Genomic DNA, 17,694 nt, shown 5'->3' with positions numbered 1-17,694 from the left:
AATTAATAGTTTATTAGGCAAAGAGCATGATCTTTGACCAAGAGGCACCCAAGGCAGTGTAAAGCAAAGGGCCTCCCACAAATTGTATCATCATCTATCTATTTGTTAATAATAAAATATGTCTTTGCTGAATCGCTGAGTTCATCTATTCCAACCTCCTTATTCAATTTCAGGCAGGTCTCTTTACAAAATTTCTTCTTGTAATTCTTCTCTTTGAACAAATCAACGAGTCAAAAACAATCACACAAATACAAATTTCCTTAGATCACTTTATTCAATTTCGGGCAGATGTAAGAGAAAAGACCATCACAGAAAAAAAGAATTGAATTTATTATGGTATCCTTCGATCACAATAATGTGCCCAAAATCTTTCATTAATCTTCACTTTTCATCTTTGCTAGTTAGAATCCTTATACCTTCACAACAATCTTCAAGAAACTACGTTTCCAAGATTCCTTTACAAAACAATAGCAATAATCATGCTTACTTTTGACTTGATAAAAATCCAACAACCTTTTCTCTCTCTTTTTAAATATTTTTTTATAGGAAGCAATATTATTTTCTCAGTTTTGGCAAATTCTAAAATTATAAACCCTCGTCACATTAACACATATAATCTTAAGCCCGCCATATGGAACTTTAGTAGGAATACCTTGTCTTTGATAGACATTGTTAAAAAAGTTCTTGGTGAAAGAGTCAGCTTGGGTGAGGTGGAGATCAAGCTGACAAAAATATTACAGTCACCCTTTATGAAAACTGCTGCGATGTTCACATTGCCAAAAAAATAATAAACAAAAATCGTGCTACCTCCTTTCTTCTGCTATGCGTCGGTATGCAGATCCCGAGAGCATTGTAGATTGTTTCTCTCTGATACAGGAGTTTGAATAGATGACCTCAGTACATAATGTAACTGAACAAATCTGTCAACTACTGCTCCATTCTTCGGATCACTGATTTGATAGATCATATGATCATGGATCTAAGAAAGATTTGTGCAGATTGCTGGACATATGTCATGCATCAATCCTGCTGTAGATTAATAAATGATGCATCGACAGCTGACGTGACATGAGTCATAACTGAAGATGTCTTCTGCAAAATTTCTTGCTGTATTGACATAGGCAGGCACACACAGTAAATCATAGGCAAGTCATTTCAAACTTTGACTAGGCACAGGAACTCAGAAATGGCTGCTGCCTGATTTTCCAGAAAACAAAAGTTGTTATTTCATGTTATGTGCAGCTGTGACATTGGCATATGTTTACAGGAACGAAAAGTTGTTGAATAAGCTATTCTCTTCGTGACCCCTTCATTGGAGCAGGTCCTTTTGAAGGACAAGTGTGTATGCCCCTTCCGAAATTAAATTGTTACAGGTTATTTATTCTACAATTTCAACAATTTTGGAGGCCATGGAACCCATGTGATTTTTGGAAAAGACATAGGAAGGAAAAAGTGCCGAAATGTTTTGTTGGCATAGCGTGGGGGCCACCCACATGAGGAAATACGCACCACCTTAGAGGGAAGTTCGAATGATTAAGGAGGGAAATTCGAATTGCTAGTTAGAGGGGGCCCACATGGGGAAAGAGGTCCACGAATTATAAGTAGAGGAGGCCCAGCCTCATTTGGTATCTTTGACATATTGAACTCAATCTTAGTTGCTCGAGCTGCTTAGCCGGGTCACTGTGTTGTTTAGCACACAAGTGTCTCCGAGCGGAGATCTCAACCCTTTCTTCGGTGGACTTCGAGTGCCCTAGAAAGGAGTTCTTCTTCATTTCAGTTCGTAGCAGCAGCAGAGAGACAAGTTACAGAAACTGTAAGTCTAGTACCAACACCAAGGGCAGTAACAACAGCGCAGGGATTGCGTAGTCACAGCGAGAGGCACTCTGGGAAGTTGGGAAGACGAGAGCATCCTTCATCATTTTCAGGAGTATAGAGGGAAGCTACAGACAAGAGGGCCATCTTGCATGCTTCTCTCATTTCATCACACGCAGGACTGCGTCATCTCCATGATTGCTTCGTCATTGGAGTGAGACTCTTTGGGGCAGCACCATCCGGAGGAGTTTGGAGCTGGGAAGCTGGAAGATCATTTGGAGGGCCATTTGAGGAGGATTGCTGGAGCTGGGAGAGCAGAGATTGACAGGATTAGTGACAGCAACAAAATTTGAAATTGGAAGAGGGCCACGCTGTGAAGGGTCAATTTTTGAATGTTGGAACCAAGGGAAACCCTTTCTGGGTTTTCTGGGTTTTGGGCAAGTATCACACTCCTAATTTTATAGAATTTTTTGGGCAGATATAAGGGGTCAAATAGGGGTCCCAGCTCAACTAGCAACTAGAGGAGCTAAGGGGAATTTGGGCCAAAATTCCGAGGTCAACATTTGGCCAATTCCTTCGTGGGTTATTCTGGGTATTTGATGGAGAGACAGGTTAATTTCCCATAATTTTCTAAGCACCGAAGGTGGGGTTTCCTGCAGCATCTTTGCAACAGATAGCATAGTTTCACAAAGGCAGTGCATGGCATCATTGCAGTGGTTATTTGTGCCCTTTGGGCTTGACATATTACCACCTAGGCTTGATCACGCTTGCCATTGAGGCAAGCCTAGGTGCACCACTTTCACATTATTGTACTTTTCTCCCAGATTATAATAAAATGGCTCAATTGTTGGTTATTCCTAGACTTTTTATGGGCGTGCACTAAATGTTTCAATTTTATGGTGTTGTTTATATTGTTTGCTTTGCATAGCACTATTTTTCCTAGTTTGGAACATTACAATGGTATCAGAGTATGATCTTGGCCTAGCTATGGGAAATTAGTCAGAAGATCATGGAAGCTTTGGGTATGAGTGCACAGTGACAGGTGACACCAGAGACAAACCCATGGCTCAAGCAATCCATTATGCAGAAATTCTGGGGTAAAATTCATTAGGACGATGAGAGGTTGGCCCAATTGAGGAGGGTGAAAGACCAAACCCATCCTCACCCTTACAACAAAGACGTTAAAAGTGAGCAGGTCATGGGGGTGCAACCATCTACATCATGTGGGGAAAGCCAACCAGATGAGAGCACCAGATCTCCTAAAAAGGAGCAGGAAGGATAGAGACGGTTAGAGGGTGAGACCAGGGGGCGCTTTTGCTGGTGGAGACCTAGCTTTAGATATCAGGACCCTAAGGAGGAGGTTGAGCATGATGCTGAGAGCCCACAGGATGGTGAGGAGCACATCAATATACTCGGTGTGGTGCAGGAGGCACCTTTATTAGAGACCTCTTTGATAGCCCCAGTGTACACCTTGGTGGAGAGGATAGAGCCTACACACATAGAGCCATCTGTTGAGGGTCTGCCACCCATGGACGAGATGCCAACAGTTGCTGAGGTATCTGGAGTTGTAACCGAGTTTACAAGTGATAGATGCCCACAACAGTTCCACCAGTTTCAAGCTGACCTTCTAGCATTACAAAGGAAGATCGCGTTAGTGTGTGAGGCTATTCTGCAGCAAAACGAGGCGTTGGAGGGCACGAGAGTGGTTTGTGCTGAGTCCATGGCCAAATTGACTGACGTTGGGGAGCGGTTGGATTCCCTACTGGTGCAGCTAGAGTGCACGTTGGGGCGTGAGAGCAGCCCTCTTCGAGCATACATAGACAAGGTTGGCAGCATTGTTACATTACCTTGGCCCATTGGACAGAGAGATACAGAGCTACCTAGTTAGATTTCATGTATTGACCAGGATAGCGAGATGAGACGACCTGAGTTGCACAGGGTGCAGCACCCGCATGCTGGGGTTGTTCTATGTGCAGGAGTTCGTGCATTCAATCCCTCTCTTGGGGTTGGATGGTGAGAGATTCTGAGTTGGTACCCTGTGGAGTGGGTTATGGAGAGGGTGGTGGACTTGGGTGTAGCTCAGCAGGAGCTTCCAGGCACTGGGGATACCGGCAGCGCAAACTGGCATTGGGTTCTCGGTGGGACTACCTATCATTTCCCAGGTATGTTGGTTGACTACAACCTGGATGGTACAGTTGACCTAGCAGTTGAGCGTGCACATTTGCTAGGGGAGTCTCGGTCAGCACCAGTGGCCAACCAATTTATGGACAGACTCTTTTGGTTGTCTTGGTATGGCATTTGTACACAGGATCACTGGGTGATCAACATACTCTGGCAGGAGTTTATCGGAGGAGGTGGCATTGGCAGGCCACCAGACGGTGCCTTGTATGGAGCTAGGGATTCTTTGCATTTGTGTGACACGCAGAGGAGCAGAGCAGTGGTGGCATCGCAATTGACACCTGGGGAGATTCACTTCTTGGGTCCCTTAGGGAGGACTTGGAGGGGAGGTCCCCTCATCGAAGAGCATGTTGATGCGACAGTGGAGGTGATGATACAGGTTGGATGCAGGCCCACGCATATGAACACAGCTTTAGGCCATCTCATTCAAGGGTGGGTAGGAGTATCTAGCATGGAGCAACGGTCTGCAGATGGGCATGGAGACGCATGGGGGTGTGTTGTAGTATGTTGGATTGTGCTATGGAATGGGTGATCCAGGTGGCTCCGACACATGTAGAAGTCCCAGAGGACTCAGAAAGGGTCAAAATTCAAAGTGGTCGAAACGGTCCCAAACCAACGCCAGATCGAAATGCTCGTTGCCTTGATTCGAACGATGCGAACGACACTCAAATCCGAGCTCGTATGGAGGAGATAGAGCAAGTCAAAGTTTTGGTCAAAGTTAGGCAGTGGGCCAGGTTTAATGGTCCTACAAATTGATCGAGGCCGGGACATGGAATCTGGCTCTCGAGGAGTGGGCGAATTTGTTGAATGCATAATTTGTCTAAGAACCCTTATATTAGACAAAATAAAAAATGTGACCATGTTTAATGAAAAAAAAAAAATAATAATAATAAATAAAAAAATAAAAAATATTAAAATTAGGTGGCAGGCCATGACCCCAGCCACCTCCATTGGACCCAACAACATATATTTAAAACAATTTTTTTTATTAAAAAACAATGGGCCGACGGCCATGACCCCGCTAGACCCCCAACCACCAACCGTATTACATTAATATCATTATTCGTTAACATAAATATTAGGGTGGGCGGGCCACCTCCGATGGACCCGGCCCACGCCCCCACCTTATAACGTTAGTTGTGGAGCTAACGGGGATTGAACCCGCCCAGCCCACGTGGGCCAGCCCCCACCGGGTGGTGCCATGTGGCACCATGCCAAAACAAACCACATAACAACACACCCTATTTAATCAAACGTTACAACAGATACAATGTATGCAATATAACCGTTTAAAAATTATACGCACGTATTTTTGGAGGGGTTGGGATTTGATCCCCCAACCTCTTCTCAACCAATTGCAATTTTGCCAACGTGCCACAACCAATTCATTGTAAACTCCAGCGACATTTTAATATATAAAACTTCAACTTCATTTGCACGAAGAGAACAGAGGCAAAACGAAACGGGGAGAGAGCCAATGGAATGGAGGTGCTGTGAACGGAGTTCCGTACAATGGACCTTGATTTGCAGTGTTGAGGCAGAACCATGATTTGTATGTATTTCGAGGTAGAATATTCTTTGATGCTCGAAGATTCTCCGGGGAGGTAAAAATTCTTTTTATCAGAATGTAATCATGTATACAGTGATTTTTCTCAGATTTTCGTAGGGAACGCAATGGCGAGATCAGATTTGCCTTTTGAGCAGCAGATTTGCAGATTCCCAGCGGTGGAGGATCTTAGAGAATCTTGAGGGAATCTTCCAAATTCCTTGGAGGCTGAAATTCACTAGAGTCAAAATGCAGCGAACTTTATACTCATTTTTCTCAGAATTTTGCAAAGATCTCAATGGCGAGATCAGTTTGCTGATTTGAGTTGCAGATCTCTAGTCAACCCGGAGGAGGGAATCTTTGGAGAATCGCGAGGGAATCTAAAAGATTCCTACAGACCCAAATTTTGCCGGTGTCAGAATTCGATGAATGGATAGTCGATTTTACACCTTTCGGCGACACATTCAATGGTCCACTCAGTTTTTGCATGTGAGCCTTTTATTTCTCGGCGATTTTCAAATTCGAACGACGGTGTCAGATTTCAGAGTGTGGACAGTCGATTCTATGCCATTCGACACCACGATTTCAATGGTGCATTTAGATCCAGTAGCTAAGTATTATATTTTTCAGCGAGCAGCAGAGTTGAGGTATATGAAGTGTTGTTGTCATGTACTTCTTTGATCATTCGCTGTGCGATGTATGATGTTGTTTCGATTCCTGCTTGATGTGTGATGTAGAATCTTTGTGTCTATTTCATGTGAGATGTATTCATCATGGATTGTTATGTATATGTTGATTGAGATCCCTTTGTTGCCTTGATGGCAGGATACTCATTGTCACCATGGGTGTTTTTGTTAAGATCCCTTTGATGCCATGATGTCAGGATACTCATTGTCACCATGTGTTAGTTTATGTCATGCTAATAGGAGGTCTGTTGTGAGTGATAGTTCCTGTAGCGGAACGTCTCATGGAGAGACTTTGTCACTCATGTTGAGGGCACATATCCCTGTATGACAAAAAACATATTCCATGTAGATCTTCACCATTTCCAGCACTGAATGAAGCGGCCAACACCATCTTGACACCAGGCCTGGAGACGTAGTCCACACTGGATGAACTCTGTTATCAACGTCTTATGCTTTATGTTGCCGATTCTTGTCATGTTCCCTCTTCTTTACAACATGCATATATGTTCCTTTATGCTCTTTTAAATGCAATTCTAACAACATCACGGAAGTAAAAGATCTTAGTTAAATCCGAGAATTGAGTCAACTCAGATCAAGTTTGGCATCAGAGCAGCCTTTGCGTGGATGTGAATTGCGAGCGTCGCAAGGTCAAAGCATCTGTGCATGAACCAGGTGAAAAAATTGTTTGACAAGCAAAACCACCACAAGGGGGTGACCCATTCACATCGATAAGTGAAAAATGGTTTCTAGATATGTTAGCTTGTCAAGGTCGTGCTTTTGTAAATCATTTGTTGCATTTTAAAATGTAAACTAATGATGTGTTTTCCATCACCTGATAAGCAACAATGATATCTCGTCTTATTTTGTGTTGCATTTTAAACTGTGAAAGTGATGTTGTGTTTCCATTACTTATCCAAGCAACAATAGTGTTTGGCCTTACTTTTGTAAATCATGTGTTGCAGTGATGATGTGTTTTCCATCACTTGTTGAAGCAACAATGATATGTTGGCCTTATTTTCATAGCTAGGGTATTGTTTCCATTTTGATGTAAACTTGACCACCGAATATGTGTTATAAACTCGTGGCAAGTATGGAATGCTTGGATCATTAGTTGCTGTTGGTCTTGTAAGTCAAGCATGTAATTTGCAAAACAATGTACTACAAGTTTGCAGAGGTTGCAAGTTTCAGCTCATCGCTTATGGCTCTGAAAGACAAAGGTGAAGGAGAAGGAAGGGTGACTTATTAGATACTTGTAAGTGCAGACAAGGTACAAAGAAATGGCAGATTATCTTCATGCTTTTGGAGAACCAAAAGCTCATCAGTGGGGAGGATTGATCCAAGTGGCTCCAGAGTCCAGACACATGCAGAAGTCCCAGAGGACTCATAAAGGGTTAAAATTCAAAGTGGTCAGAACGCTCCCAAAACAACACTAGATCGAAATGCGCGTCGCCCTGATTCCAACGCTGCGAATGACACTCAAAGCCGAGCTCGTATGGAGGAGATAGAGCAAGTCAAAGTTTTGGTCAAAGTTGGGCAGTGGGCCAAGTTTAATGGTCCTACAAATTGACCGAGGCCGGGACATGGAATCTAGCTCTCGAGGAGCAGGGGAATTTGTTGGATGCATAATTTGTCTAATAACCCTTATATTAGACAAAATAAAAAATGTGACCATGTTTAAAAAAATATATATATATTAAAATTAGGTGGCAGACCATGACCCCCGCCACCTCCATCGGACCCAACAACATATATTTAAAACAAAATTTTTATTAAAAAACAATGCACCAACAACCATGACCCCGCTGGACCCCAAGCGATGAACCGTATTACATTAATATCACTATCCGTTAACATAAATATTAGGGCGGGCGGGCCACCTTTGGTGGACCTGGCCCACGCCCCCACCTTATGTGCACATAACGTTAGTTGTGGAGCCGGCAGGGATTGAACCCGCCTGGCCCACGTGGGCCAGCGCCCACCAGGTGGCACCATGCCAAAACAAACCGTATAACAACGCGCCTTATTTAATCAAACGTTACAATGGACACAATGCATGCAAGATAACCGTTATTTAAAAATTATACGCACATATTTTTGGAGGGGTCGGGATTTGATCCCCCGACCTCTCCTCAACCAATTTGCAATTTTGCCAACATGCCACAACGGATTCATTGTAAACTCCGCCAACATTTTAATATATAAACCTTCAACTTCATTTGCACGGAGAGAACAGAGGCAGAACGGAACGGGGAGAGAGGCAACGGAATGGAGGTGCCACGAATGGAGGTTCGTACAACAGAACCATGATTTGCACGTATTTCGAGGTAGAATATTCTTTTATGCCCAAAGACTCTCTAGGGAGGTAAAAATTCTTTTTATCAGAATGTAATCAAGTTTACAGTGATTTTTCTCAGATTTTCGCAGGGAACGCAATGGCGGGATCGGATTAACCTTTTGAGCAGCAGATTTGCAGATTCCCAATGGAGGAGGATCTTAGAGAATCTTGAGGGAATCCTCCAGATTCCTTGGAGGCTGAAATTTTCCAGAGTTCGAATGCAGCGAACTTTATACTCATTCTTCTCATAATTTCGCAAGGATCTCAATAGCAAGATCAGTTTGTTGATTTGAGTTGCAGATCTCTAGTCAACCCGGCGGAGGGAATCTTTGGAGAATTGCGAGGGAATCTAAAAGATTCCTACAGGCCCAGATTTTGTCGGTGTCAGAATTTGACGAATGGATAATCAATTTTACACCTCTCAACAACACAAATTCAGTGGTGCAGTCAGTTTTTACATCTAAGCCTTCTATTTCTCGGCCATTTTCTAGATTGGAATGACGGTGTCAGATTTCAGAGAGTGGACAGTGGATTCTATGCCATTTGATGCCACAATTTCGATGGTGCATTCAAATCCAGCAGCTGAGTATTATATTTTTCAGCTAGCAACAGAGTTGAGGTATATGAAGTGTTGTTGTCATGTACTTCTTTGATCATTTGTTGTGCGATGTATGATGTTGTTTCTATTCCTGCTTGACGTGTGATGCGGAATCTTTGTGTCTATCTCATGAGATGTATTCATCATGGATTGTTATGTATATGTTGATTAAGATCCCTTTGTTGCCATGATGGTGGGATACTCATTGTCACCATGGGTGTTTTGGTTGAGATCCCTTTAATGCCATGATGCCAGAATACTCATTTTCACCATGTGTCAGTTTATGTCATGCTGATAGGAGGTCTGTTGTGAGTGATAGTTCCTGTAGCGGAACATCTTGTGGAGAGACTTTGCCACTCATGTTGAGGGCACATATCATTGTATGACAGAAAACATAGTCCATTTACATCTTCACCATTTCCAGCACTGAATGAATCGATCAACACCATCTTCACACCGGGCCTGGAGACGTAGTCCACACTGGACGAACTCCGTTATCAATGTCTTGTGCTTTATGTTGTTTATTCTTGTCATGTTCCCTCTTCTTTGCAGCATGCATATGTGTTCCTTTATGCTCTTTTAAATGCGATTCTAACAATATCACGGAAGTAAAAGATCTTGGTTAAATCTGGGAGTTGAGTCAACTCGGATCAGCGTGAGTGCCTCACATCACATTGAGTACATGTGGGGAGTGACAGGTACAGTGACACAAGAGGGACACAAGCTAGTACAGGATGGCATAGCCGTAGCCGAGGGTATTCGGCGGTGTACAGGGGTAGGCCACGTTGTACAATGGCATGTCCAGGAGTATTGGGATGATCGGTGGTATGCAGGGGTGTATAGTGTTGCACAACGAGGTCTGGGAGTGTTGCCTCCAGGGAAACCCTTAGACGAAAACACTGAGCATACCTTTGGGCGTAGTTCACCTAGGATCGACGAGGACACAAATGAGGGATACTTGATGGTATCCGTGGGGACTCACACACCTGACCCTCTTCTACATCCCTCACAGGTGCAATTGATTTTGTTGTTGACTTTCTGCACTCTGGGCATGAGCAAGGGGGGATGAGGAGCTCACTTGAGATATTTGGGTGACACTTAGCGCACTAGGGGGAGACTTTTCAGCAGTGGCATTGGATTGGTGTGTCAATTGACAGCCACAGGTTAGGGGATGAGGTGATCATCTGCAGGGGTGGCATATCGTTCATCACCGAGCCTACGTCTAGGGAGCTAGTCACGAGGGAGACATGTGTCACTCTTTTCTCAAGGAATGTCGGGACCAATCATGAGAAAAGGATACTAGGTACGAGTGAGGTAGTTTCCTGGTATGTGTCCGGGCTCTAGACATTATACTGGCACATTATTGAGAGGGCGGATGGCAGACCCAGGGGAGATGGTTGACAGGAACAGGAGGGATCCACATATCCTGAGTCGATTACGAGTATCAGATACCCATCTTTTGGTTGCATTTAGGGGGTAGCTATTTGGCACATGTGGCTTCCAGCGATCATCGGTACTACACAGTGGTAGGCACAGGGTAGATTAGCATGCATCAGATTATCCCACGATATATAGAACCTATATATTGATCGCATGCAGGGACTAGAGATGAGGCATGGATGGATTCCTGTAGTCGTCATAGTTGTGGTGCAACAAGTCCAACTAGGGGATGCAGGGATTCAATTGATTGATAGATCACTCTATCTCGTGATGGTCAGAGTCATGGCAGAGAGTGATCTAGCTCACTCTGGGATTAGCACATGGGGGTACATTGTGGCCTTCATCGGATGGTAAGGCAAGCTTTCTTTGTGGCTGCACCAGTTCAAAGTTAGATTTAGATGGGTATACTTTGGCATCATGGAGATGTCGGGGCGGGATGTGTCTCGCCTCTATCAGTATTCCACCATCGAGTTCCAGGAGAGGAGGATACAATGTACGCATGGTGGGCAGTCAGCTAGGTGCAACGACAACATGGTGGCACCCTTCTATGGCTAGCATGGGACCCAGACATCACAGTACTAGACAGCTTAGTGACCATTAGGGGTCAGCCGGTTGCAATAGGGGGAGGTCACTCAGGTCTTCCTTTGGGCTTTAGCGAGTCACCAATGGCATGGGGGACTTCTGGTATTTATACTGGACAGGATAGTGAGTGGAGCGAGGGGAGCTTCAGGTGGGACAGGATGGATTGGGATCTTGGTATTGAGGGATTCTTTCATGTCAGGATGGTGCAAGGACCTAGGATGACTCAGCGCACATTTGTGAACTCGGTATTACTGATGATGATAGGGGTAATTAGCAAATAGAGGAGGCGCTTGTTCAGACATTGCTAGAGGAAAAGAAATTTTTGGTGCATTTGAGGAACTTGCTGGATGAGGATGCCACTTGGGAGGGTGAACACATACGTGAGCATCCGGTGCTGAAGTTGCTTGGGGACAAGCAACATTTGGGAGGGGAGGACTATAACGACCCTTCCGAAATTATATTTTTATAGGTTTATTTATTCTACAATTTCGACAATTTTGGAGGCCATGGGACCCATGTGATTTTTGGAAAAGACTTAGGAAGGAAAAAGGGGTCGAAATGTTTTGTTGGCATAGCATGGGGGCCACCCAACTGAGAAAATACGCACCACCTTAGAGGGAAGTTCGAATGACTAAGGAGGGAAAGTCGAATTGCTAGTTGGAGGGGGCCCACATGGGAAAAGATGCCCACAGATTATAAATAGAGGAGGCTCAACCTCATTTGGTATCTTTGACATATTGAACTCAATCTTAGTTGCTCGAACTGCTTAGCCGGGTTACTGTGATGTTTAGCACACGAGTGTCTCCGAGCGGAGATCTCAACCCTTGCTTCGGTGGACTTTGAGTGCTAGCCCTAGAAGGGAGTTCTTCATCTCAATTCATGGAAGCAACAGGGAGACAAGTTACAGTAGCTGTAAGTCGAGTAACAGCAGCAACGGCAGTAACAACAACGTAGGGATTGCGCAGTCACAGTGTGAGGCACTCCGAGAAGTTGGGGAGATAGGAGCATCCTTCATCATTTCCAGGAGTATAGAGGGTAGCTACAGACAAGAGGGCCATCCTACACGCATCTCTCATTTCATCACACGCAGGACTGCACATCTCTTCCATGACTGCGCAGTCATTAGAGTGAGACTCTTTGGGGCAGCGCCATCTGAGGGAGTTTGGAATTGGGAGGCTGGGAGATCATTTGGAGGGCCATTTGAGGAGGATTGCTGGAGTTGGGAGAGCAGAGATTGACAAGATCAGTCACAGCAACAAAATTCGAAATTGGAGGACCAAGCTGTGAAGGGTCAATTTTTGAAGGTTGGAACCAAGGGAATCCCTTTTTGAGTTTTTCTAGGTTTTGGGCAAGGATCACACTCCTAATTTTATAGAATTTTTTTGGCAGATCTAAGGGGTCAAACGCGGGTCCCAACTCAGCCAACAACTAGAGGAGCTAAGGGGAATTTGGGCCAAAATTCCGAGGTCAACATTTGGCCAATTACTTCGTGGGTTATTCTAGGTATTTGGTGGAGAGGTCGGGGTTAATTTCCCGTAATTTTCTAAGCACCGAAGCTGGGGTTTCCTGCAACATCTTTGCAACAGACAACACAGTTTCACAAGAGCAACGCAGGCATCATTGCAATAGTTATTTGTTTCATCTGGGCTTAACATATTACCACATGGGTTTGATCACGCTTGCCATCGAGGCAAGCCTAGGTGCACCACTTCCACATTTCTCCCAGATTATAATAAAATGGCTCAACTATTGGTTATTCCTGGATTTTTTATGGGTGTGCACTGAATGTTTCAATTTTATGGTGTTGTTTTTATTGTTTTCTTTGCATAGCATTACTTTTCCTAGTTTGGAACATTACAAGTGGATGGTCCAACAAATGGGAAGAATTGTCCATTGCATCATTAAATTGATGGGGATTTCCTTTTTATGAAAAAGGAGATGTCACGCAAGCTTTATTGCGTCAGCGAATCCCTTTCACCTCAAGAGAAGTAACAACCTTTCGATCAACGTTGGCTATTGAGATCTCAGCGAGGATTGAAATTTTCAGGAAAGTCATATTTTCTTGAGATTAGAACCAAAGCTAACATTCTAGCTTCCCAGCTTCCTGTGCCTATGTAGGGAGAGGTACCTTGGGTTCTCATGCTTTCCATCGGTGATGTAATAATATAATATTGTTGATGTATTTCCTTATTTCTAATTGATGAAATATGATGTGTCACTGTCCCAAAAAGCGAAGAAAAAGTTGGTTGAAGTTATATACCAGGGTCCAATTTTTTCCTTGCATGCCATAACAGCAAAAGAAAATGTTGGAAGGTCACAATTATTACCCACTGAGCTTCCATTTTCATTTTTAATAGCTAATTTTGGTGCCCAAGCATGGGCAACTTCCTGTGCCTTAGCCAGCTTCACCGGAGTGACCCTATGCCATTGTGTTGACAACTTGGTCCCTTTTAACCTATGCAAAAGAAATCTTTACTATATCGTAACCTGATCTCAGAGAGATATGTGGCACTTCTTCATGTATTGCATGTTAGACACCAAAAGCTTAGATCAATTTGCAAAATATATGTAATATGTATGTCCTTTTTGTCTATTTATACTTCCTATATAATTAATCATTCTAAATAACCTGATTAGCGAAGTGAATATGTTCACCACAACTATAACTATCATAACTGTACATTGTATTCATCATCTTCATAGTATATACTAATAAAATATCATATCGTTTTTTCTCATTGAACAATATGTTTATCAATTATTATGTGTTCCATGCTCGGTACTATATACCATTGCTTTCATGTTTTTTTTGGTTCATCTTCATATCAATAAATATTTGTGTTTTTAAATATATGTTTATGTTCATCGTCATCTTCATATAAATATTTAATATGCTTATACACTTCATGCTGGCTGGCCTTAAATTCATATCTTCATATCAATAAAGATTACTTTCTTATGTTTATTTTTTTAGTCACTGTCATGAGAAATATTATAAGCTCCTTACGTTATCTATGAATATGCTGATGGCCTCTGGTGATTATTACGAGGTATGAGCTGTGTGTTATATTGTTGTGACAACAATCTGCCATCAATGCTGCCTCACCTTTGTACGATCGCCGTACATCACACCAAACACTATCGATATTGCCCTCACAATTCTGTAATCACTATGGATTTGCTTTTCACGAGCACGTCCAAATGTCATCAAAACAACTTATCATGCAACAAATAAAATTACAAAAGACAGATGTTGAAAAATTAGCTGCAGAGAGTGCCCAATTTATGTTCAAGCTATGAATTCTGCTGCACACCTGCACAAATTCTTTGAATTATTGAATACCCAACTCACTAGCCACGATCGACATGGTCCAGAAATAGTGACAAAGACATTAACGTGTGTCTCCTAAACTGTCAAAAAGCTGCCACATGAGAGTTACAGAGACTAGGTTAATAACTGCAAATTTCACAGTAGAACACTTCTGCTGGGCATGGCAGTCACGCTACAAGAAAATATAAGCAACATAAACCAGAACATTCACATAGCTCCAAGCAAAATATCCGGAATATAAAATGGTTGTGCAGAGCATCAAATATAAGTTGTGTGGTCGTTGCTGCAGAAGATTTCAGTCGGGCATTGCTGAAATATGTACCTGGGTTCGGTCTTCATAATGTCTTATGTAGTCTTGATTTTGTGTATTTGATGTAAAAGAGAAAAGAAAATTATTATTATTATTATTCTTATAGCATGGGTTTCATGCTCAACGTCATTTTATTTATAGGCCAAGCACCCATTTTGTGCTTCTAGGGCTCTGTCATAGAGTCAAAGAAGTCAAAGAGTCATTGTCATAAGTAAAAGACCCTATTGGGCATTTTGTATCATGTAAAAAGAATTTTCTTGTAAGTCAAAGAGTCAAAAGTCTCCCTCCAAGGCCAAGTCGGCCTGCAAGAAGAGAAGTTGACCTCATGAAGGGCAACTCGACCTCACAAGAAGCCTATATATATAGGAGCTCGACCTCATTTGAAGAGATTATCCAAGAAGTGAGATCAAGGAGAAGAAAGAGACAAAAAGGGTTAGTGAAGAAGAGGAAATATAAAGGAAGAGAAAGCGAAGTTTTTGAAGACTGTTTTGGGCTACTAACTCTCACACGTGTGAAAGAATCAGGGCATTTTCTTGCAGCAAAGACCAACTTGCAGCCACCTCAAGAAGCCAAATTTTGGAGTCAAGTAGATCAATTTTGGAAGCTGAATTTCTAAGGAGGAAGAAGCAATCCAAGAGAACAAGAGAGAAGGTCAATTGCACCATCTTTTCCCACACATGCGAGTTAGGGTTTCTGCAGTAGACCTGAAGCAGTGACCAAAAATCTGAAGTAGAGGCCGAAATCTGAAGTTTAGGAACAATTTGACTTGGGTTGATTTTGTGAAGGAAAAGCTCATCAAAGGAGAAGTTAGTTTGGTCTTGGAGGGGTCTGTCTTGAGTCTTAGGTCTTGGAATTTGTCATTTGAAGTTTCTATAAGAAAAGAAGAATTCTTGTGGGTTTTCCTCTCAAAGGAGAGGGTTTGGCCCTAGCTAGCGGCCTATATCTTGTGTCCTCTTGTTCTATTGATCTTCATAGTTTGGTAGCTGTTTGATGATAAGAACACAGTAAGAATCAAGTGAAGAAGAAGCTAATTACAAGTACATCAAGTTTAAGTAAAAGAACATCACAAACAGTTTTCAAAGCAAGAGAAATCGCCCTAATCTAGCTGCCATTGATTTCTCAACAAGCATCAATAACGATCAAAGACTCAGAGTGTCACACATCCTTGATAAGGGTTTGTCTGTGCAGAACCTGCTGATTAATCACTGAAAAGGCACGCTATGGTGTCTAGACATCCACAAAATTTACTCCACCTTGTATTTTTGGGTTGATCGTGGCTATTCATGCATAAATTGTATTTCTTGGGAGATTAAGTTTTTTAAAATTATTAAACTAGATGATCTCGGGTAGCCTATATATGTATCAACAATTATAATTTCGTATACATTCTATAGAGTAATTATCGATGGTTTTATTTTCTGGCAAATAGTGCTATTTTATCCTATATAAAATCTTTTAACTCTTCTACCCCATGCCACTGTGACATAGGGTTTGAATGTTGCATTGTTCCTCTCAGATGTTTACGTATTCATACAATCTGCCTTGGAAAAAGACTCAGTACTAGGAACTCAAGTAAACTATATAATATCTATATTAACATTTACTTTACATTCTGGTGTACCCTCGCTATTCTGGTAGGTGTGTGTATAAACTCACACACACATGCACCCAGCATTTGCACTACATGATTCCTTGTTTTTCATCCTCTTATCTTTGCACAATTTTTGAATCTGGAAGCCAGTTTAAGCAAATCACGTGTTGGTTCTATAGGTTGTCCCTCCTGAACAAGCACGTAAGATCTATGCAGCAGTGAAGGAAAAAGGGTTACCTGTTGCACTCATTGAGTATGAAGGCGAACAACATGGCTTCCGGAAGGTGAGTATCGTAGACAGATTAATTTATTTATTGATTTTCTTGTCATATATTTATTGATTTTATAGTTTTTAGCAAATACGTTGATTATTCCAAGGGATTGATTATAACAGGCAGAGAACATCAAGTACACTATTGAACAGCAAATGGTCTTTTTTGCACGTTTGATTGGAAATTTCAAGGTGGCCGATGATATTATTCCTGTACATATAGAAAATTTCGATTAGAAGTTTAGACAGTGCTACCAATGTGAAATTATCTCTATTGCTATGTACGCATACAAAACTTGATTAAAAGTTTAGATAGTGCAACAGGTGCTGTTGCCTCAAACCCTTACAAACATGATTTATGTTATCCTATGCAATGAAACATCTCTTATGTATTTTTCCACTTATTAATGGGAATTACCGTTGGTCCCATTAGAGGTGAATTGGGCCATTGAAGCAGAATGTTTTACAAATAAAATGGCCTACATAAACAATGTTCGAATGCATCTGTTTGCACATAAATCTATGAGTTTTTTGTATATACAGATCCGCTTCTACTTGTTTTTTGCTATCATGTAAATTTCATGCTAGTCATGAAAAAAACATGATACATGATACAGCATGTGCAGATGCATGCATTTGGGCTGCATGTGCATATGTCAGACTTTGAAAATTAAGTTCATTTTGAATAATATATTGACCCAACGTTAGTGGATCCCGCCTTGTATGGCCGGGTTTATTCTGAGTGCATGGACCTGTGATGGAATCTTCTGGTGCATCGATCTGAAATGATTCCCAAAATTAGTAAATTCATGTTCTGTAACTTTAATTGTCATCTGTAACATGATGATACCCATTCCCTTGATAGAGTAACAAAACCTTATCAATGTTTTGTAATCTCAAGTGGAACGAGAGCATGTAATAAATTTTAATTAACAAGTTATTTTGAGAGATAAAAGTCCATAATGATTGTATGCTAAGTATTGAGAGTGTATTGATGAATAATGAATGTGCCCT

At 42.0% G+C, this 17,694-nt stretch overlaps 1 protein-coding gene across 2 annotated transcripts in view; it reads left to right on the top strand.

Moving 5' to 3' along the window:
* The window catches only part of LOC149262979 (peptidase uncH-like), a 485,862-nt gene extending 468,440 nt beyond the window's left edge, over positions 1 to 17,422 (top strand). For both annotated transcript variants that reach the window (XM_089425556.1, XM_089425550.1), the window contains exons 17-18: positions 16,589 to 16,693; positions 16,804 to 17,422. In XM_089425556.1, the coding sequence (XP_089281682.1) occupies positions 16,589 to 16,693; positions 16,804 to 16,917 (219 nt within the window). In that variant the 3' untranslated portion in view covers positions 16,918 to 17,422. The remainder of the gene's footprint in view (positions 1 to 16,588; positions 16,694 to 16,803) is intronic.
* The last annotated feature ends 272 nt before the right edge of the window (positions 17,423 to 17,694 follow it).

Source organism: Pinus tabuliformis, chromosome 6, assembly GCF_031772625.1.
Source record: "Pinus tabuliformis cultivar Carrire ecotype Pingquan chromosome 6, CPIR1, whole genome shotgun sequence".
NCBI classification, from domain to species: Eukaryota; Viridiplantae; Streptophyta; class Pinopsida; order Pinales; family Pinaceae; genus Pinus; species Pinus tabuliformis.
The sequence above is the reverse complement of the archived record's forward strand: the minus strand, read 5'-3'. Positions and strand labels throughout refer to the sequence as shown.